Source organism: Oryctolagus cuniculus, chromosome 3, assembly GCF_051225735.1.
Source record: "Oryctolagus cuniculus isolate XC-2025 breed Fujian yellow rabbit chromosome 3, ASM5122573v1, whole genome shotgun sequence".
In the NCBI taxonomy this organism is placed as follows: domain Eukaryota; kingdom Metazoa; phylum Chordata; class Mammalia; order Lagomorpha; family Leporidae; genus Oryctolagus; species Oryctolagus cuniculus.
In genome coordinates this window covers 7,885,564-7,899,930 of record NC_142869.1, presented here as the reverse complement: position 1 = coordinate 7,899,930, position 14,367 = coordinate 7,885,564, and the positions used below count along the sequence as shown (strand labels likewise).

General features: G+C 58.8%; 1 protein-coding gene across 8 annotated transcripts in view; it reads left to right on the top strand.

The window, feature by feature from the left end:
* ARMC9 (armadillo repeat containing 9) overlaps positions 1-8,140 on the top strand; it is a 128,663-nt gene extending 120,523 nt beyond the window's left edge. For 7 of the 8 annotated variants that reach the window (XM_051848089.3, XM_089329741.1, XM_070070074.2 and 4 more), the window contains one exon: positions 7,907-8,140. In XM_051848089.3, coding sequence (XP_051704049.3) covers positions 7,907-8,026 — 120 coding nt within the window. In that variant the 3' untranslated portion in view covers positions 8,027-8,140. Of the gene's footprint in view, positions 1-3,596; positions 3,707-7,906 lie in introns of all 8 variants that reach the window. The other variant, XM_089329739.1, reaches the window with a different exon arrangement.
* Positions 8,141-14,367: the final 6,227 nt, after the last annotated feature.

Sequence of the window (14,367 nt, the reverse complement as noted above, 5' to 3'; positions counted from 1 at the left end):
GGGAGGAGCCTCCGGCCGGCCGGGACACAGCCCGGTGTTTCGCCAGAGTCCTGCCCATGGCCTGGTAACTTTGCAGATGGCCCCCAGCTTCCCCCCAAGAAAAGCTCACAGGGGAGCTTGGCTCAGCACCAAATGCACCCCCAGCCTCATCACCTTGGGCAGTAAACCCAAGGCAGGCACCCTCCGGGCAGCTGCCCTGCCCCGTGCCTGCTGAGCTCCTAGTCCCATAGCACTGAGTGCTGAAACCATGGGAGGAATCTCACCTCATAAACACTCAGCAAACCCTTTGTCCAGGGGAGGAGGGGGGAGGTGGAGGACAAGCGGCGGGAAGAACAAGACCCCCTTCCCTTAAAAGCCCCAGTCTGAATACAGACGCGCGCTCAGCTCTCAGCTCTTTCCCAGGCCACCTGCCCAGCCTCCCAGGTGTGTTTGCATTATACCCCGTAGCCTCGCCTTCCCAGGCCGAACGGCTGGGCGCTCTGGTTCCGTCTCGGGGGGTGCCCGTCCGTCCTGACCAATGCCCTGCCCCGTTAGGCCTTGCCGCCTTGCTCACCGCTGCTCCTCAGTCTCACACCCGAATTCTTTCTTGCATGAGGATAACCTACCCCACGCATCTCCGCCAACACCTGTGCTCTGCCAACGCCACGCGCCGGTCCCTGCCTGCCTCTTCCCAAGGCCTCCCCTCTCTTGTCATCCCACCTGGACGGTCCCGGCTGACCTTTTCCCAAGGATCCCAGACTTGATCCTGGCCGTACAGACCCCTTAGTCCGTGAGGGGCCCCGCTCACAGACTCCAGGGGCAAGCACACGGCCGCGTCCAGCCCACGCCACCCCCGGGCCGTCCTGGGACCTGGTGGGTGATTGACTGCTCTTAGGACTGTTAGCAAACCGCACATGGAGGTGGTCTTGGGGTCACGTGGGCATTCCCCCGCTGCCGTGGCCCACCCATCCTCCCGGCCTGCTGCCTCTGTGTGCTGGGTTGGGGAGTACACAAGGGGGTGTCATGTGCCCAGAGGACTCCAAGTTCACAGCCAGGGAGAGACCCCACCCAGAGTCGAGGTCAGTGACTTAACATTCACTGGGGAACTGCGTGCCTGAACTGCAGCAGAAGCCTTGTACTGATGAACTAGGCACGGCAGCGTTTTCAAATTGAGCCTAAAGATGTTGGCTTTCTGGAAGATTCTGCCTGAAAATTGTATTCAAAAGGTTTTTTAAACCTGTGCTATTGGAGCCGACACTGTGGTGCAGCAGGTTAAGCCGCCATCTGCAGCACCAGCATCCCACATGGGCGCTGGTTCAAGTCCCAGCTGCTCCACTTCGGAACCAGCTCCCTGCTAATGCGCTTGGGAAAGCAGCAGAAGATGGCCCAAGTGCTTGGACCCCTGCACCCACATGGGAGACCGTAATGAAGCTCCTGGCTCCTGGCTTCAGCCTGGCCCAGCCCTGGCTGTTGTGGTCATTTGAGGAGTGAACCAGCGGATGGAAGACCTCTCTCTCTCTCTAATTCTGCCTTTCAAATAAATGAATAAATCTTTTTTACAAAAAAATTGCAGAAGAACACATGAAACAGAACTGTTCCTGTTGAGCATGGTCAGCGACAGAAGTGGCCGGTGAGTCACAGCGGGCCCCACACCGCCAGCGGGAGTCAGAAATAGAGCCAGGCCCCGCCCCGCGCCTGCCACCGTGATCCTGTCATTACTGCCGTCCACACCGGTGATTTAGAAACCAAGCAGTAACTCGAGGCGGCGAGTGGCGGGGCAGCTGGGGCGCCTGCCAGGGCGTGCAGGGCTGGGGGAAGCCGTCCCCAGAGCGTGCCCCCTGCGCCCCCCCACAGCCACCCTGCCAGGCGAAACACGCAGCTCCTCTGTGCCTCGGAGCCCAGGCCCTGGGAAAGGCTGGACACCGCAGAGATCTCGGGAAGCCGGTGACAGAGCAGGGCTCCTGTGAGCCTGCCAGGCGGCGGCAGTGGTCGTGTCCGGTGTGTCACCCGCCCACGATGGTGGTGAAACCGCGTGACGTGTTCAGTCTGTGGACAGTGACCGTTCAGTTGCGCCGAGTCACCGCCGAGCGTGTGTTTCTCATGCTGAGTAATCTCTGGCTCTTCGAGAAGCAGTGCCTGACTTCAGCACCGTCCTCCGAGTTCCATCCTGTTCCCTTTCCTCCTGCCAGACTTAACCGGGGCAAGCTCTGCCAGTGTGGCCATTTTGTAGCCGAGAAAACCGAGGCTAAAAGCGGGCACTGTGGCTCAGCAGGTTAAAGCCCCAGCCTGCAACGCATCAGCTCTAGTCCCGGCTGCTCCGTTTCCGATCCAGCTCTCTGCTATGGCCTAGGAAGGCAGTAGAAGATGGCCCAAGTGCTTGGGCCCCTGTGTGGGGAGCAATCCGGACTAGACTAAGTTACTCGAATTAAGACTTATTCTATGCATCTGCTCTCCCACAACATGGCGTTGGGAGAGAAGTAAACAGCTTCCGCACAGCTGCCTCCAGTTCAACTAATAAACTGTAGGACTTGCTCCTGATTGGAGGAGAGCAGCGTACTCGGCGTGTGGGCAGCCGAGTTGGGATTGGCGGAGGAGGACTATAAAGGAGGAGAGAGACGGCATGCACCAGGAACATCTATGGGGAACATCTAAGGGAACCCGTGCAGCCCCCGAGAAAGCCGGCCGGCGGTGTGCCGCTCCCCTGCGGAAGTGGGGAATGCGGCCAGGGGGAACTGCCCTTCCACGGAGGTGGAAGGGATAGCAGCCAACCCGGGAAAAACCAGCAGCAAACCCGGGGAGGGCCGAGCAGACGAAAGAACAGCGCAGGGTCCTGTGTTGCTCCTCCACGAAGAGGGGGAGCGACACCCCTGCACCCTTGTGGGAGACCCAGAAGAAGCTCCTGGCTCCTGGCTTCAACCTGACCCAGCTCCAGCCGTTGGGGCCATTTGGGGAGTGAACCAGCAAATGGAAGACCTCTCTCTCTCTGGCTCTACTTTTCTCTGTAACTGTTTTTCAAATAAATAAAATTATTCTTTAAAAAAAAAAAAGAAAAAGAAACCTGAGGCTGACAGGGGTGAAGCAGCTCCCCCCACACAGTATTTGAGCCCACGGAGCCTTCCGGAAGTGCTGGGGATTTGGGGAGAACCGAATGCCATATCTGAACCTCAAGAGGCCAAGGGCGTGACGTCATCGTGATGAGTCCAGCCCAGCTGGAGGGGGAGATGCCTGCTGCGGATCCCCCGCCTCCTTGCCAGCACCTTCTGCCCCTGCCGACCCAGGAGGGCAGGGGCTTGGGAAAGCTGGGGTCTCTGGCCTCACCTCCAGAGACCCCAAGTCCCTGGCCATGGCCCCTGGAGTCTGCAACCGCCCACTTGGGCACTGATGGAGCCTCGGCCAGCCTCGGTCTCCCGCCTCAGGCGGCACCGCAGGGCCAGCCCCTCCAGGTGCTCCCCGGGGTCCCACTGCGCCGTCCTTCGTGGACCTGGGAGGCCAAGCACTGGACGGCCCCTCAGCAAAAGCCGAAAGCAGACAGGGAAAGGCCGCAGGGTGTTTTTATCAGGCTGTGTCCACTTTGGGGCATTTCCTGATCACTTTTTTTTTTTTTTTTTTTTTGACAGGCAGAGTGGACAGTGAGAGAGAGACAGAGAGAAAGGTCTTCCTTTGCTGTTGGTTCACCCTCCAATGGCCGCCGCGGCCAGCGCCACACCAATCCGAAGCCAGGAACCAGGTGCTTCCTCCTGGTCTCCCATGCGGGTACAGGGCCCAAGGACTTGGACCATCCTCCACTGCACTCCCTGGCCAGAGCAGAGAGCTGGACTGGAAGAGGGGCAACCGGGACAGAATCTGGCACCACGACGGGAACAAGAACCCGGTGTGCCGGCGCCAAAGGTGGAGGATTAGCCTAGTGAGCTGTGGCGCTGGCCTCCTGATCACTTTTCAGTCATTACTGGGGCTCTGGGGTGTTTTCTACTGAGAGAAAGGAGAGAAGAAGCCCGTTTACGAAGTCCACGCGTGCAGAATCTCTCGCTGCCGTGTCCACTTGAACGGTGTCCGTTCTCCTGGCCCGGGGCGGGGGGCGCCTTTGACACGGGCAGTTGTAATCCCTCGTCATCAGGAAGGAAAGGGGAGACTGGAGAAGCCTCCTTCCACCCAGCTGTTTTCCAGGTGCCTTTAGCGCAGAATAACCCTCGTGCCGCGGTGGCACGCTCCGGAACGGCTCCTGCCGACATCCTGTCCTCCGAGCGTTAGGACGTGGAGGCATCGAGGTCTTCCCGTGCGTGGAGGCTCCCAGGGGCGCTGCAGAGCTGTCCTCCTGCCGCGGCTGCGCGCCCAGTGTCTCCTCCGGTAACCTGCAGGTTGCCTCTGGGCATTCGAGCACCAGGTGACACGAGAGGAAGTGTCACAAGGGCAGTCCAGGTCAAAGCACGCAGCGGCAAGAAGAGATGGCGATTAAATGCTCCGTCTGCAAACTTTGCCCAAACGCACGACCACGTGAACACGTTGCTAGGGCCCTCCTGGGCTTCCCAGCTCAACCCTTAGCCCCGGGGCAGCTCCGCAGATGGCCCTGCCCCGTGCTCTTTGCCCTGGGTTGTCAGGTGATGGATGAGGGGCAGCGCTTAGAGCACCCGCATCCCGTGTGGAGGTGCCTCCATTCAAGCCCCAGACCCATTTCCCTTTCCAGCCTCCGGAAATGCACACCTGGGGGACAGCAGGTGGGGCCTCAAGTCGTTGGGTCCCTGCCACCCACTTGGGAGAACCGGGTTGAGTTCTGGGCTCCTGGCGTCCACCTGGCCCAGCCTTCGCCTCTTCGGGCATTTGGGGAGTGAGCCAGCAGATGGCAGATGTCTCTCTGTCTCTGTCTCTGCCTTTCCAGTTGAAGATGAAAATGCTGATGGGGGATGCGGCTCCGGCACAAATCCGTGATAAGTCAGGGAGGAGGCTGCCCCCTGCCGTGCTGGCCCCAAGGCCGCCTCGGTGACCTCCACGTGGCCTCGCTGGTCAGAGCCCAGTCACGTGGCCTTTGCAGTCCGGCACCCTGGGGGGGTGACTTTTTCAATAGACTCATTGCTCTGCCAACAAAATCAGTTCTGTTGGTCAGAAGGGAGAGGGGGCATTGGATGGCCAGCTCTGCCTGCTTCCTCTCCTGCGGTGTTTTCCCTGCATAGGGAGACAGGTTGATACATTGTATCCATGTTTTCTTAGGAAAATTCTTACTGCCTCATAGCACGTCAGAATTTCTTTGTGAGTCCCGTATTTTCAAAAATACTTTTTTTTTTTTTTTTTTGCCTAAATTGGCACAAGTTGACCAACTTTTACTCTGGAATGAATTGCATTCAGATATGCTGCAGAGAGAGTGTGTGTGCGTCTGGACATTCGTGTATACATGGGGGGGACAAGTGTGTGCGTCTGTGTACGTGTGTGTGTGCATGTTTGTGGACGCATGTGCACATGTGTGTGGACCTGTGTGTATGTGGCCGTTTGTGTATGCATGTGCGTGTGTGGACATTCGTGTACATGTGTGTGGACGCTCGTGTGTGTGCAGGTGTGTACATGTGTGTGTGGGCGCTCGTGTGTGTACAGGTGTGTACATGTGTGGACGCTCGTGTGTGTACAGGTGTGTACATGTGTGTGGACGCTCGTGTGTGCAGGTGTGTACATGTGTGTGGACGCGCGTGTGTGTGCAGGTGTGTACGTGTGTGGACGCTCATGTGTGTGCAGGTGTGTACATGTGTGGACTCTCGTGTGTGTGCAGGTGTGTACGTGTGTGTGGACGCTCGTGTGTGTACAGGTGTGTACGTGTGTGTGGACGCTCGTGTGTGTGCAGGTGTGTACATGTGTGTGTGTGGACGCTCGTGTGTGTACAGGTGTGTACGTGTGTGTGTGGAAGCTCGTGTGTGTGCAGGTGTGTACATGTGTGTGCACGTCCGTGTACCTGCGTGTTTGTGTATGCATGTGCGTGTGTGTGCAGGTGTGTACGTGTGTGTGGACGCTCGTGTGTGTACAGGTGTGTACGTGTGTGTGGACGCTCGTGTGTGTGCAGGTGTGTACATGTGTGTGCACGTCCGTGTACCTGCGTGTTTGTGTACGCATGTGCATGTGTGCGCGTGTGTGTACACATGTGTGTGGTTAAATCCGATGCTTGCTAGTGTAGCAGAACCTCCCTTCAAACCCGAACTCCGTCTGTAGCCTGGTGGAAGCTGCTCCTCTGCATGAGCGGGGGTGGGTGCCGGCCATCCTGTCTCCCAGCCCCTGAGCGTTTCTGAGCCCTCAGTCCCTCTCTGGCCACAAAGGCCCCCAGGCGCCTGGGCGGGTGTCTGATGGCGCTGCCTGCAGGCACGCAGGCTCCACCCAGACTTCACCAGTTTTGTAGTGATTTCTTCTTGGAACAGTTTTGTTCTTTTTTTTAATTTTTTTTATTTGACAAAGTTATAGAGAGAGAGACAGAGAGAAAGGTCCTCCCTCCGTTGGTTCACTCCCCAAATGGCCGCCACAGCCAGCACCACGCCAATCCGAAGCCAGGAGCCAGGTGCTTCCTCCTGGTCTCCCATGGGGTGCAGGGCCCAAGCACTTGGGCCATCCTCCACTGCACTCCCGGGCCACAGCAGAGAGCTGGCCTGGAAGAGGGGCAACCGGGACAGAACCCGGCGCCCACATAGGATGCTGGCGCTGCAGGCGGGGGATTAGCCATGTGAGCCACGGCGCCGGCCCCTATTTAAGGCTTTAAATAAACGTTTTTCTTCATAACCTATTCTTTACCAGTGTAAATGGGCAACTGTTGTGTCAAGTGAACATGCTGTATTTTATTTAATTATTCCCCTATTACTAAACAGTGAGGTTGTTCCAGTTTTACTCTGTAGTGAACAACCTTGTGTGTTTAACATTTTCCACATTTTGCATTATTTAAGATTCACTTCCAAGGATACGAACATCTCTGTGACTCTTAAATGGCAGATCGCCTTCCAAAAGAACTGTCTCCGGGAGCACCCCCGTCCCACATGGCACTGGCCGGGCTCAGTCCCCAGCGCCGGTCCTGACTCCAGCTCCCTGCTCATGCGGATCCTGGGAGGCAGCGGCGATGGCTCAGCACGGGAGCCCTGGGCTGAGGGCCTTGTTCCCAGTGTTGCCCTGGCCCCGTCCTGTCCTATCCGCTAATGGGCATTTGAGAAGTGAACCAGCGCGTGGAAGCTCACTCGCTCCCTCTCTCTCCCTCTCCCTCTCCTCTGTCTCTGTTGCTCTGCCTCTCAAATAAATTAATTTTTAAGTTTTTATTTTTAATTCCCTTAAAAAAAAAAGTATCCCCCAAGCAGTAGGTGGGGTAGTCTCTGAGGCATGTGATGGGTGAGGCTGGCCCCTGTTTGCAGAGTGGGGGTTTCCAGTTCCTGCTCACTGGTGGTCTCACTGCTTGCTCTGGGCAGGGCTGTTCGCATTCTTTGCCCAGTTACCTGGTTTCCACTCCCTGGAGAGGAGGCCGCTGCCCAGTGAACGTCTTCACCTGTCATCTGTTAGCTTTGCCGCACTTTGCGTCCCTGCGTGGTGTTTGCCTGTTGGTTTGGCTTACATGTGTTACACCCCACACCCCACGTGTGGAAATGGCACTTTTTTTTTTTTTAATCAAATCTTTCAGGCTCCTTTTCTGACTTTCAGAGTCCGGGTCTTTCAGGGGTGGAATTAGTCAACTGCTTGCTTCCATCGTTTGTGATTTGATGTTTGTATTCGTACTGCTAAGTGGTATAACACGCAAAGCCCGAAAGCCCCCCCCCCCCAACAAAATTCCTAGATAATCTGCCGGCTCCTCCCTCCTGTACTTGCAAATTCCCTTATCACCACGGAGTGGCTGACTCACCGAGTGGATTCCTGCAGGGGGAGGGCGGGGGGGGGGGGGGTGCTGCCTGACTGCTTCTGAGCCCCCTCCCTCTCTCCTTCCCAGATCATGACCCACACCGGGAAGGCGCGGCGGAAGGGGCCGGCGGGCGTGCAGTGGGGCGGGGACGAGCCCCTGCGCAGGCCGGTCACCCCCGGCGGCCACAGGAGCGGGGGCCCAGCGTGAGTCCGGGCCCAAGGAGGGCAGGAGCTGCTTTTCTTCGGCTTCGTTTTGTTTAACTGCCACGTAAGATGATGCACAGATTTTAAAATGCAAAATAAAGCATTCGTGTTGAAAGCATTCATTACTCCTCTGTGGGGGGTTTTGGAGGGATGTGGTCAGGCCACGGGTTCCCCAGGACCACGTCGGGAGGCGGCTGCTGGCTCCTGTCCCGTCCCTGGTGCGGCTCCCACAGAGCACCGGGCCCGGGCTGGGACTGGGGCGTCAGCTTTGATGACTTCGTAAAGCAGCCCTGCGCGGTGGTAGCTGCCAAGCCTCGTTCGTTCTCCGTAGCCTCACATTCACCCCCCGACACGAGTAAACCTCAGTGGGTCCCGCAGGAGGCCTGGGGGCCGGGGCGAGGGGCGGGTTGTCCAGTGGGCAGAGTGCAGCCCGCGTCCTGTGGCGCCTGTGTCCCTAAGCCAGGGCTTAGAGAGCGCCGCTGGGACCCGTGTGCGTTCATTCAGCAGGCAGCGGCCAGGCCGGCCAGGCCGCACTCCGAACACCACGGCTCTCTTGGCCGCGCCCTGCAGCCGGGCTGTTTGGTTGTTTGCAGCTGGACTCTGTAGTCATTCTGCCGTGATCACCCTGGCACTGGGGATTCAGCAGCAGATACGACGTGCAAGTGCCAGCCGGCACGGAGCTCCCGCCACCGGCACCAGGGCACCGGTGTCCCGGCACTGTGCTGTCCTGTTGCCCTTCTGGGATTTGCCCTGTAAGCGTCTCGAGGCCCACCCCGAGGACCAGTGCTCGGAGGTCGGTTTGACTTCTGAACCAGTGGTGTACGCTTCTGTGTCCAGGGGTTTCATTGTTAGTCACCGAAGCTCGAACTAAAGCCCTGCCGTTTCCTGGGAAGCCTGCAGCCGGTGTTTTTTAACCTGCGAGAGAGGAGCGAGGGCTGCGGTGAGTGCTTCCGGTGTGCGCGGCGCAGCAGGTGTAGCTGACATACAGGTGCGTTTGTAAATGCTTCTGACGCACTGGAAGGAAAGCCGCGTGCTTCCCTCAGGAACCCCAAAGCCGGCTCAGGGGTAGCCACATGACCACCCTGAGCGCCTGACCAGCAGCGATGCTGGGAGGGTGGCGCAGCCCCCCCCCCCCCCATGCATCCCTGAGCGGCGTTCATATCTGCCGGCTTTGTGTTCTGCCGTTTCATTTTTGATCCAGAATATAGCCAGATGTCAACTACTTAGGAAATCCACTTTGTAAATATACATTTTATAATGGAAGTAGCAATAGAAACAAATAGATTTACCTTACTTGACAAGGGGACAAGGACAGCAAATCGTTGTAAAAATTATGAATGCCGGTTCATGTCCCGGCTGCTCCACATCTGACCCAGCTCCCTGCTAATGGCCTGGGAAAGCGGTGGAAGGTGGCCCAAGTGCTTTAGGCCCTGCACCCACATGGGAGACCCGGCAGAAGCTCCTGGCTTTGGCCTGGCCCAGCACTGGCAGTCACGGCCATCAGGGCAGTGCACCAGCAGATGGGAAGACCTCTCTGTCTGTCTCTCCCTCTCTCTCTGAAACTCTGACTTCCGAAATAAATAACTCTTTTTAAAAGTATTTTAAATATTTCGAAAAATCATTAAACTTATTTTTGCTTCGCAGAGGCAAAAACATGGCATGGATATTTTTAATCAGAGATGAGGATAATGGGAAGCCAATAAATGCAAGACCTGACCACTGGGCAGATGTTCTGTGTGGGAGAACTTGGGGACCGGCCTGGGAGCTCCACTGGCTCGTCCCCTGATGCGGGGGCTGGGGGGTCGTCCCCCCAACCCTCCGGGCGATGCAAGCCCCTCACTGCCGGCACCAGCTCCCTCCAGGGGCCTCTCACCAGCTCTGAGCCAGACGCCGGCTGAGGTCGTGCAGGGAAGCCGATGGAGCTGCAGGTCCCCGGCGGGGCTAACTCAGAGCAGCCCAGGACGCTGGCCGGCTGGTTCTGTTCCGCCTGCACCCCTGGCATGCGCCTCCGGCAAGTTTGTGCGCCTCTCCATCCAGGGCCGCGCCCTCCGCCCTCTGGGACCCCAGCGTCACCTGTGTGGATGGGTCCGGGCGCTCGGGCCTCCCGGCGACTCCCACACTGTGTCCTGCACGGATCTGAGACACTGGGACTGTCGGAGTCGGTGTTTCCACTCATGGGATTTTATTCTGGGAATGAGTCAGGTGTCCACAGATTCAAGTGCACCGGTACTTGTGATACTATTTATAAAACCAGAAATTACCTACGTGCCCGGAGGAGGAAGCTGGTCACATAAATCACCGTGTGTCCACGCTGATCAGTGTTGGAAATGTTTTAGAAGAATCACAACTCAGCAAGGGCCTCGCAGGATACAGCTATGCCAAGTGGAAAAGCAAATCATAAAAGGGCTTGAGTGAAGGGGCCAGCGCTGTGGCGTAGAAGGTTAGGCCTCTGCCTCAGTGCCGGCATCCCATGTGGGCACTGGTTCGAGTCCCAGCTACTCCACTTCTCATCCAGCTCCCTGCTATGGCCTGGAAAAGCAGCGGAGGATGGCCCAAGTCCTTGGGCCCCTGCACCCACGTGGGAGACCCAGAAGAAGCTCCTGGCTCCTGGCTTTGGCCTGGCCCAGCCCTAGCAGTGGTGGCCATTTAAGGATTTAAGGAGTGAATCAGCGGATGGACGATTCTCTCTCTCTCTCTCTCTCTCTCTCTCTCTCTCTCTTCTCCTTGTCGTTCTTCTCTTCCTTCCTCTCCTCCTCCCTCTCTTCCTCCCCCTGCCCCCTCCTCTCTTTCTCTCTTTCTCTCCTTCTCATCTCTTCCTTTCAAATAAATGAATCATTTTTTTAAATGGGGGTTTGAGTAGAGCCAGGCTGGGCCCACACAGTGATCCCAGTGGGTGTTTCTAAGTGTCTGTTTGCGTTTGCTGCAAGGTGTTCAGGCCTGGGGTGGGGGTGGGGGGGTGGGGCTGGATCTCACGTGCGCTCACCTCAGTGGTCGGCTCTGACTTCACCGTCAGGAAACGCTGGGCTGAGCGCAGGATTCAGCCACGGCCCAGCCCCAGCCCGACCCTGCGTGGCTGCTAGATCCCCCCACCCCAATCTCCCTGCAGACACCCCCTGTCTCTCTCCTCCCCCCCCCTGCCTCCCTGCCCCATCCACACTGCACGTGCAGCTTCCCTCACCCCCTCCCTCCCTGCCCCACTTCCTCTGCACGCACAGCCCCACTTGGGTTGCCACTCGTCCTCACCTGCCACTGCCGGTCGCCACTGCCGGACTCCCTTGGGTATGGGTCCCAGCCTGGTCCCTGCCTCCGCTGGGGGCCGTCCTCTGCCACCCTCCCCTCCCTGCTGAAGCCCTGAGCTCTGGACACCCCATCTTGGGGCCTCGTCCCGTTCCCATGGGGCCCTGGTTTCCCAGATCCAGCCCGGCCTCACCAGGTGTGTCTCCACCGCCGCCACACGCTGCCCCCTGCGCCCCCTGCGCCCCCTGCCTCCGGCGTGGTTGGGCAGCCCCAGGCCAGCGGGGTCCGAGCTGGCAGCTCCGGCCCTTCCTCCTTGCCCACCGCCCACTCCTGCTGCGCCCCTTTCGCCGCCGTCTGCGTCCATTTTTCAAAACTAAGAACACGGCCTTTTCCTTTCCCTGCCTCTACACCTGCTCACTTCAGAGCCCCCACTGCTGAGCGCCGCGCTTCCCCGGCCGCAGCAGACCCGGGACTGGGTGTCATTGCCTGTCCCTGGGGTGGTCCAGGGTCTGGTCCTTGTCCTTGTCCTTGTGTCGATCTGAGATTGACGTTCACAAATTGCCCTTGGGGGACAGGTGTCGGGCCCCGTGATTAAGACGCCAGGGCCTAGGTCCTGGCCACACTCCTGATTCCAGCTTCCTGCTGGTAGGACCCTGGGAGGCGGCAGGTGATGGCTCAAGTAATCGGCTCCCCACCCACCCACATGGGAGACTGAGACCTGGATGGAGTTCCGGGCTCCTGGCCCAGCCCCAGCCTTTGTGGACATTTGGAGAGTGAACCAGCGGATGAGAGTCCTGTGTGGTGTGTGTGTGTCCGTGCCACACAAGTAAACAGCGATTGTAACACGAGATCCCATCCCAGGGCAGGCACCTGGTTGCCACCGTCCGTCGCCCACCAAGCCTCACTGTAGTAGGTGGCTGATGTCCCTTGTCGAAGGACTTTGTGCTCTGCTGCCACGGGCACCACTGGAGTCCTTGCTGTCTGTGCCGACCCCAGGAGCCTGCCCTGCTCCCATGAGCTCTCCCAGCCGACCCAGGTCTGGCCCAGTGAGGCTCCCCACGCACATCTGCTGGACAAATGCATCTCTGGCAGGCTGGGGGCCGGTGTTAGGCGATGCCAAGGAGTCTCCTGCGTGCGCCATTTAGACCCTACTCTGGGCTGGCAACGTGTGACACACCTGACTGGATCCGTCCCCTCACTCACCTACTTCATCCTTGGAGAAAAACCGGAAGTCTCGTTTAAGCTGTCTGGTTGACGTGTCAGCCAAAGCCACCAGGCTCAGCTGTGAGTTGGACACCCGGAGCGTGGGGTCTCTGAGCTCCCTGGTGCTAACAGGGTCAGCTCCGGGCTTCCACCAGCGTCCTGAGAAAGTTTCTTATCCGCTGATGCCAACTGAACAAGGATTTGAGCCACGTCTGCCGGCCACGCCACATGGGAGCCGGCAGCCAAGCAACCCTGACTATCCGCATGTTTATTGCTTTTTTCCGTGTCTTCCTGCAGGCTGGAAATCATTGCGTTTCTCCCCCGCCAACCCAACCTGCCAGAGATGGCTGCCGCAGGCCCCGTCGGCTGCCCACTGGCCCCTCTACAAGGAGGGCAAGCCTGGTGCTTCCCGCTCACGAGAGCACTCAGCGTGCGGGCCCAGCTCCGGGGCTGGGAGCCCCGTGGGCTAAGGCGAGCAGGGGCCGGAGCTCCCAGAAGCCCCTGGGGCTCAGCCCCAGCCCCAGGTCCAGGGAAGCTCATGGCTTTGGTCACGCGCCTGGCCTGATGCTGGCCTGTCCTCAGATGCCCTGCTCGGAGAGCGCTGGCCGCCGAGCTGTCACGAGCTGCTGGGGAAAGCCGAGCATCACGGAACTCCGCCAGGTCTTCCTGCACCCTGTGCTGCTGTCACGGGACCCCAGAGGCCTCAAGCCCAAGCCTGGGGCCCCACGTGTTCAGTTCTGGTGGCATGCTATGGCAGGTGGCGTGGTGGTGGGAGTGGGTACCAGGAGAGACCACCCGGGGGACAGGAAGCCCAAGGCTGGGGAGGTCTTGCTGTCTTTACAACACCACTCAGGGCCAGCGCTGTGGCATAGTGAGTAAAGCCACTGCCCACGTGCGGCATCCCTGTGGGCGCCGGTTCAAGTCCCGGCTGCTCCACTTCCGATCCAGCTCCCTGATATGGTCTGGGAAAACAGTAGAAGGTGGCCCAAGTGTTTGGCCCCTGCATCCCTTATGGGAGACCCGGGAGAAGCTCCTGGCTCCTGGCATTGGATCAGCCCAGCTCCGTCACAGCCATCTGGGGAGTAAACCAGTGGATGGAATCCCTCTCTCTCCCTTTCTCTCTCTCTCTCTCTCTCTCTTCATAAATCTACATGAATCACTTCCAAGTGCGGTGCCATCAGTGACCAAGTGACCTTGCATGAGGCCTCACCTCTTAAAAGGAGCCACCAGCTCTCACCTCCACACTGGGACCAAGCTTCCAGCCAATGACCCCCTGGGAGACACACACCCAAGCCATGTCCAGCTGTCGCCATGAAGGGCCATGGCCGCGGTAGGGTCCCAGTCACCCGTGAGCCCGAGGCTGCACACAGGCAGAGGCGTGGCCGGGACCACCACAAGCTCTGGCTGCAGGAGGACGTTTTAGATGCTAGAGAAAAATATCTGTGCTTTGGATCCGAAATGCCCAAAGTATGTCTTTTTTCATTTTCAAAAGGAAATTAAAAAGATTACGAGGCGGCCAGATAAGACCCTAATCTCCATTCAAATAGGAAAAACAACAGGAACAGGTCAGACTCCGGGATGAAAACCATGTGCGGGCCCGTGGAATCTGCTCGGAGCTGGGTTCAGATGCGCCGCGGCCGCAGCCCAGGCCCAGCGCCGAGCAGAGCCCCGCCCGGGGGAGGGGGGCTGGCTGGGGAGCGGCTCCCAAGGCTTCGCCAGCTTGGACCCGCGCTTATTTGCTCGGGTTTTCTTCCAGCTGCGAACCTTCCTATGGTGCTTAGCGCGGCCGTTTGCCCAGCAGTTTCTGCTAAGGGTCTTTGTCACTTGGGCGCCCCTCGGCCTGCTCAGAACGCCCGGCCTCCTCGCACCCAGCCTGGCTGGGACCCACACTCGGCCAGGAGCCCC